The sequence below is a fragment of the Lathyrus oleraceus genome, chromosome 7 (genome assembly GCF_024323335.1).
Source record: "Lathyrus oleraceus cultivar Zhongwan6 chromosome 7, CAAS_Psat_ZW6_1.0, whole genome shotgun sequence".
Lineage (NCBI taxonomy): Eukaryota > Viridiplantae > Streptophyta > Magnoliopsida > Fabales > Fabaceae > Lathyrus > Lathyrus oleraceus.
In genome coordinates, this window is record NC_066585.1 from 500,008,513 (window position 1) to 500,016,172 (window position 7,660).

The 7,660-nt window shown below is 32.6% G+C and overlaps 1 protein-coding gene across 1 annotated transcript; it reads left to right on the plus strand.

Annotated features, from left to right (window-relative positions):
- Positions 1-3,208: 3,208 nt before the first annotated feature.
- On the plus strand, positions 3,209-6,556 carry LOC127105706 (uncharacterized). The gene is made up of 8 exons (XM_051042903.1): positions 3,209-3,529; positions 4,037-4,546; positions 4,628-4,793; positions 4,881-5,175; positions 5,452-5,524; positions 5,600-5,690; positions 5,777-5,856; positions 6,007-6,556. Exons 1-8 carry the CDS (start codon positions 3,434-3,436, stop codon positions 6,259-6,261), a joined length of 1,566 nt encoding a protein of 521 aa, XP_050898860.1. The 5' UTR covers positions 3,209-3,433; the 3' UTR covers positions 6,262-6,556.
- The last annotated feature ends 1,104 nt before the right edge of the window (positions 6,557-7,660 follow it).

Here is a 7,660-nt window from a genome sequence, read left to right on the forward strand (position 1 = left end):
ACATTGGATCTTCTTCTTGTCATACTTCTCTTTTCCCTTCTGAGCATTCTTTTGTCTATTAGAGGTTGAGCTTTCTGACTTCTGACCACTATCAGATTTTCTCCTGGCTTCTGACTGCTTCTGATACCTCCTATCAGAAGTTGCTTTCAGAGCCTGCTGCTCTACTTCCCTTTCAGAAGTTCTCTCAGTCAAACGCAACTCTTGCGCTTCTAGACTGCTCTGCAGCTCTTCAATTCTCATGGTGCTCAGATCTTTGGAATGTTCTATTGCTACCACAATGTAATCAAATTGAAAGGTAAGGGATCTCAATACCTTCTCCATGATTGTTTCTTCAGAAAGAGTTTCTCCACACGCTTTCATCTCATTAGTGATCAGAATCACTCTGGAGATTTATTCAGAAACTTTCTCATTATTCTTCATGTTGAGATTCTCATATTGCTTTCTCAAGGACTGAAGCTTCACCTTCTTCACTGATGCGTCACCACCATAACATCTAACCAGTGTGTCCCACGCAGCCTTTGCTGTCGTTGAATCTGCAATCTTCTCAAACACATTTACATCAACACATTGATGAATGAAGAACAATGCTTTCTGATCCTTCTTCCTCACTTCCTTCTGCGCGCTTTTCTATTCATCCGTCGCATCTGCTGCTACCGGAACATAACCATCAGTGACAAAATCTAGAACATCTTGAGCACCGAACAGTACACGCATTTGGATCATCCAACGATTCCAGTTTTTACCGTCAAATACTGGAAGTTTGGTGTTCATATTGCCGTTTCCGTTCATCTTTCTACCTTGCACAGTACACTCAGATTTCTCACAGTGTTTCCCAACCCACAGAATTAAAATTCTGATCAGATTTTGTTCAAGATTCAACACGAATCTAAGAATCAAAATCAAACACACAAGACCTCACGTTCACTCGTGTTTCCCGTGTTTCCCAATTAATCCGAACCGGAGCTCTATATACCAATTGTTGGTGCAAAGGTAGAACAAATGATGAACGGAAATATTCTATTAAGAGAATGACGGCTACAAAACATGATAAAAGTTACAATGATTGTCACCCTATTTATAAGCTAAAACTAGGGTTACTAGAATATGATAAAATACTAAAATACCCTCTAACAAACTTAGGGGCTAAGAAAATAGTACAACTAATAAATATGAATTACTTCTAATACGACCTACTGACGAGAGTTTACCTATCTGTATTCCATCAACAGGAGTCCTTAGTTGGAACACTCAATTAGACGGCCTTATTAAGTCACTGAGTCGGCCCAAAACAATTTTGTAAAGACATGAATTTTATTTTGTTAAAAAAAATTGATAAAAATATTTTGTTAAGAAAAATTAAAGAAAATTAATAAGAAAAGAAAAAAAAATGTGGATTTCATAAAGTAAAGGAAATTAATGATGAAGAAAAAGGTGGGTTAAAATAGTTAGAAGAAGAAAAATTATGACTTCTTAAAAAGTTAATAGAAGAAATATGTTTTTATGAAATAATTAAATGAATGTAAAAAATCATTAAACTAATTCTAATTTTGAGTAAAAATTTACTCCCTCCGGTCTCATATGTAAGAAAAAAAAAAAAAAGCTCACCCTTTAAGAAAGTGGCTATATATTCATTTAAGTAATGGAAAATATACATTTTTTCCATATTTACCCTTATTTATTAATTTAGAAATAAATTAATATTTTTATTATAACCATTTAATGGTTAGTCAATTTTTATTAATACCATTTAATGGTTAGTCATTTAGTGGTTATATATTCCACTTACTCTTACTAAAATTTCCTGTAGAAATTTGTCCCGCCTAAAAACAACACTTCTTAGTCCATTTACTGTATTCTCCACCCGCCTAAATTTCCATGGTCCCGCCCTGTAGAAATTTAACATTTTCATAGTGAGTTCTATAAATACTAAAGCTTTTGGTTCTCATTTTCATAGCCAAAATTTTACATTTCCTGTATCATTATCTTTTGGTTCTCATAAAAATGCCTCTTAATATTGATCTAAACACTCCATATATTGATCATGAAATGATGGAATGCAACATAGCACCATCCATTAATCTAAATGATCCTTCTTCAAGTAATTTTAACTTGTCTTTTAAGGACCTACATGGTAGTTCATCAAATGAAGAATACATGGAAGAAGCTAATATGTTCAATTGTGAAAATGATTTTGAACATGGTATTTTTAATATTAATGAGGACATTGATGTTGATGCTTTATATTCAAATGAAGTTCATGTCATGGAAGAAGGTAATATGCTCTAATACTTTTATGTTAGATAATTTTTGAACAACTTAATTAATTTTTTTCACTTTTAATACTGTTTTATAAAATTGCAGAGAGTGAATTTATTCCAAATGAAGAAGATGGAGAGGAGACTGAATTTAATCAATATGAAAGTGATGGAGAAACTGAAAGTATTGCAGCTAGTAAGATTTTCTATCATATCATTATATTTTTGTTTGTTCATATCATTACTGTGTCATCTTTTTTTCATATCATATCATTACTTTTTGTTTTCTATTCATTACTACATTGCCATATTTTGTTTATAAATATAAAACATGCATGAGTCATGCATTAGCAACAAACATGAGACATGCATAAATTAACATAAATGGAGTGTCATCATTTGTTTTCTATTCATTACAGAGCCATATTTTGTCATGCATTAGCTAAATGATGTGGGTTTGCCATTTTTAGAGTATAAAAAAAAAAAGGAAGAACAAGACTCATGGAGTTTTGTACAAGATGATACTGCACAATTTATAATAGGATATGACTTTTCAAAAGCCAATGATAACAAATGCAACGTTTCAGAATAAATGCTCTTTTGGAAGTGTAAAAAGTGGAGTTATTATAGGAATAAACATGAATATTGAAAAACTAAATTTGAGGGTAAAATTGGAATGGTATATTTAATTGTAACCATTGTAATTAATTTTTGCTTATATTTGAGACTCCAATTTTATTTTTTTTGCTTACATATGAGATCGGAGGGAGTATTTAATAACTTATTAAGTAACTTTTATATAATACTCATGCTACTATAAGATAAGATGATTATGATAGTAAATTTAAAATCATAAAACATTATCCGAACATTAGTGTAAAGTGCCTAGGTACAAAGTCCGCGCGCACTGGATACTCAAAAGAAAGTGGCCGCTGGTTACCCCACACAACACCAAACCAGTACTTCAAATTGTGTTTGTGTAATTAATGCAAAACAAAACTTGGTTACTGTCATAAATCACATTCATTCATTTATACTCATTTTTCCTCCTTCTCTCTAACTAAGTGGCATGGGCATCATTGGTTTTTCAATTTTATTTATATTCTCTCTCTTTTTTAATATTCCAACTTCTTCTGGGTTTTCTTTTCTCTCTATTTTCTTTCTTTTCTAATACTAAAATGATTTCTGAAGAAAATCATAAACCTGTCACTGATCATGAGGATCATGATGCTTCCTCTTGCAGAACAACAGCTTCTCTTCCTGTTGCTTACAAGGTGCTTGTTTTTTTGTTTCAACCACTTATCTCTAATTTGAACTCAACTTTGCTTCTTTTTTTTTAGTTGATGGTTCTTATTTTAAAAGTATATATTTTTTGTATTTTTTTTTTAAGAAAAAGTTGGAGCTTGATCTATTTTTCGTTTTCCTCTACTTTGAATTATGCTGTTGAAACCTGTTCAACTTAGTTTCCTTATAGATATCAGCTAGAAATAAATGATCTCTAACTGATATCAAACGTCACTGGTTTGGTATTTTTTGACAGTATTTTTTATTCTATGATAACTTATAACTTATACATAAAAAGTTATATCATAAGCTCTTATGTTATAAGTGATTGATTAAGCTGCTTATTCAAAAAAGTTGTATTATAGTTTGGTTGATTTCAAGCTAGCACTAGGAAAAGGAGTGTGTGTGTGTGTGACTCTACATTGGTTTTGTAATGTGGCTCAGTTATGTTTTAGGGTCTGCATCATTTATGTGTCTATTTCATTTTGTATTTATAGGATAACGATGATTCCACGGGGATAACTGAAGAAATCACGCATGTTCCTCCCCGGAGGAAACAGAATCTTCTCTTGGAAATACCGTCAAGAACACCAGAAGAGTGTTCACAAGATTATGTTGCTATCAAGATGCCAATGACGCCGAGTCCTACTCCAACTCCGACTCCCAAGAGAGTGAATTTTCTGATGACTTCTCGGTCGGTCGATGCTCCAACAAATAATTCTCCTGGATCTGCAACATCAAAAGGTAAATCATCGTTAAGAAACATCCTACCAAAATTGAGCTTCAGGAATAGGACACTGACAGATATTGAAAAGGCGAACGCATCAACTCTGGAGGTTTCCTCTTCAGGCCCTCGAGAAAAGCCTTTGATCTCAAGATCATTGTCACTTAGTAAAATATTTACGCCTAGGATGAAAAGAACTTCATCGTTGCCATTAGAAGAGATTGGACATTCAAATACAGAATCCACTCATGGTGGAAATGGAAGTGTTGGTGGTCCTCTGAGTGTAAGATTTTAAGCAATGCTTTCAACTTCTCTTATAAAAATTATGTTACCGTCATTTTATTGTTGTTAGTTTATTTTGCAGAAAAGAGAAACTCGACTTAAGATAGCACGCTCTCTTTCAATGCCGGCTAACAACAAGAAGGACAAAAGCCTAAGGAGGATGGATTCGTTTTTTCGCGTCGTTTCTTCTACTCCTCGAGTAAAGGAAGGAAATGAATTGTTGAGCACGTCTCCGACAAAGGATACTGGTATATTATATATCTTATTATTAACAGTTGCATCTGGATTCATGAAAAAAGGAAGAAATTTATATTCAAAATGCTTTCTTGGTTCAGAAATCGAAGACGCTGATGATGGCGAAGATATAGCTGAAGAAGAGGCAGTGTGTAGAATTTGTCTGATTGAATTATGCGAAGGAGGCGAGACATTCAAGTTGGAATGTAGCTGCAAAGGTGAACTTGCTTTGGCTCACCAAGAATGTGCTATTAAATGGTTTAGTATAAAGGGTAATAGAACTTGTGATGTCTGCAAAGAGGATGTTAGAAACCTTCCTGTCACTCTATTACGGATTCAAAGTGTTCGAAATCGAATTACTGGAGCAAGTAGATCTCAGCTCGAAGATGTAAACGGGTACAAGCATGTCAACTTTAACACGATAAAGATCGATTTGGATTGTGTGCTCTATGAGTGCACGCAGTTAGTCACATCTGGACCATCCGATCAAGATCAGACGGTCAAGATATGGTTGACTCCATGCATGCATGCGGTCACAAGGTTGTGACCGCACACAATCTAGATCCGATAAAGATCTTTTTTTATTTCTATAAACTTCAATTTGGAGCTTCATGAATATAGTTCAATCTTCAAGAATCATGAACCATTTTATTTGTCTGCTCAATTTTATAGGATTTGGCAGGAAGTTCCGGTGCTTGTCATTGTTAGCATGTTGGCATATTTTTGTTTTCTTGAGCAACTGTTGGTAAGACTAACAATCCTCTTCAGTGAACTGTCAAATTTGCAACCAAAATAACTTCTAATTTTCTCCTCTTTGCAGGTTACAAAAATGGGAACCGGTGCAATTGCCATATCTCTTCCATTTTCCTGTGTACTAGGCCTGCTCTCCTCCATGACATCATCTACCATGGGTAGGTTTGCAAAACATTGATAATACTGCTAGGTTGAACTTCACTCATAAATGCTAACCCGACATTTTGTTTAAATTTGTGTCCAGTGAAAAGCAGGTTCATATGGATTTATGCATCTTTCCAGTTTGCTCTTGTGGTTCTCTTCGCGCATATATTTTACTCCTTGGTAACCGATTTCCATGCGAATCATATTCTTATTACCCGTAATTTTCACTTTAGGAAATGATTGATAATACTCATCTTGAATCCTGATTCATTACGAAGAATCACTATCGAAACTTACCTGTACTTTTCACTTGTAATCTGTCATTTACAGGTTCATGTGCAAGCAGTTCTATCAATCCTTCTTGCAACATTTGCTGGTTTTGGTGTGGTAATGAGTGTAAGCTCTTTCCTTGTTGAGCTTTTTAGATGGAGAAGGAGACGGCAGGCTTCATCAGAGCAACAACATGGCCCTCTACCGATGACACAAGCGGTACAACAACCTCGGCCTTCAAACACGCCACGATCGGGTGAATCCAACCACAATCAATCTATAGTGCAAAATCAACAAGACTCAAATCAAAGTTGAATTGATATTTGTGTGCTTCTTTGTCATGACAAAGCTAGTGGCTGCAGAACTTATTGTTTATAGAGTAGGGAAGTTAAACTTCTGTTACTAATTTACCACACGTCTACATGAGACTACATTGTACAGTTTATGAATATAGTGTTTCTTGCTATGGAATTTCTGTTTGTTTATTTGTATTGATGAATTTTCACCATATCAAAACTAGAAGGGTTTTGGCCTTCTTTTTTTGTAGCCTTGGTGAAACAATGATTTTGGTTTTGGTTTTGGTCAAACTGAGAGACAATGATTGATGAAATGTGTTTGTTGATTTGTCTTAGAATTTGATATTGATGTGTATCAGTTTTCCACTTCTCCATTGTGAAATGTTGCTAATGCAAGAAACACTCAAAATTATAATAGGTTATACTAATAAATTATGCGCGTAAATGCATTTTGCACTTTTTGATCATTTCATTTTAAAAATTAGTTTTTTTTTTCAATTACATTTTTTTCCTCCGCAACTATTTATAAGAAAAAAAAAATCAATATTTTTATATTTAATAAAAAAAATTAACTTTTTGTGTGTTTTTTAAAATATGTTTTATAGGAAGATGTAAAAATAATTTTAATTGATTGTTTATAAAAAAAAATGAAAAAAATAAATAAAAGTAATTTATATTTAATAACAAAAATGATTAAATAAATGTAATTTATAAATAAAATAAAATAAAATATTCTTATTTGATAACAAAAAAATGATGAAATAGTTAAAATTAAATTTTCTAAAAAAATTATTTAAATAAATATTTTATTTGAATTTAAAAAAATTGTAAATTGTTTGTTTTTTATAAATATTTAACACTAAAAATAACTTTTTTAAAAGATTAAAACAATCGAGACCTTAGTCTAATATCCTGAAAAGATCATTGCCTAATTTATTTGTGAAATTGTGATACGTTGAGATTGCCATATTCTATCACCATGATAAAGAAGATTGCTTTATAGTCAAGCTGACACTGAATTGTGTTGTTAGACTTTATCTGTTATGCTTTCTCCTTTATTTTGAGAAGAATACAAATTTGAGGAGGGTCTAGGAGTCTATTTTATTCACTTGATTTTATAGGCTAAGTTATGTATGTGAAATGATTTGTATATGCTGAGTAATCTCTTAATGACAAAACCAAAATAACATAGTGTGAGCAATACTATTTAGATTTACTTGGGACCAAACATATTTTCTTAGTGACCAAGTATAGTAGCTTAGTAGATGATGCAAATTAGATTAGTGGAATTCGTGACATATTTGAAAATGGTTTGATTTCTTGATATAGCAACAAGCAATAAAGTGTTGCTCTTTTTATAGCAAAGTTTTTTATTTTAGTAAGTAATAAAGTGTTTCTCTTTTTACCATCAAGTTTGA

Bases quoted from the DNA above. Each gene is read 5' to 3' on its own strand.
- LOC127105706 (XM_051042903.1), top strand. From the start codon at position 3,434: ATGATTTCTGAAGAAAATCATAAACCTGTCACTGATCATGAGGATCAT. The intron at 4,547-4,627 runs GTAAGATTTTAA...TTTATTTTGCAG, and splicing joins GTGTTGGTGGTCCTCTGAGT to AAAAGAGAAACTCGACTTAA. The intron at 4,794-4,880 runs GTATATTATATA...TTCTTGGTTCAG, and splicing joins GTCTCCGACAAAGGATACTG to AAATCGAAGACGCTGATGAT.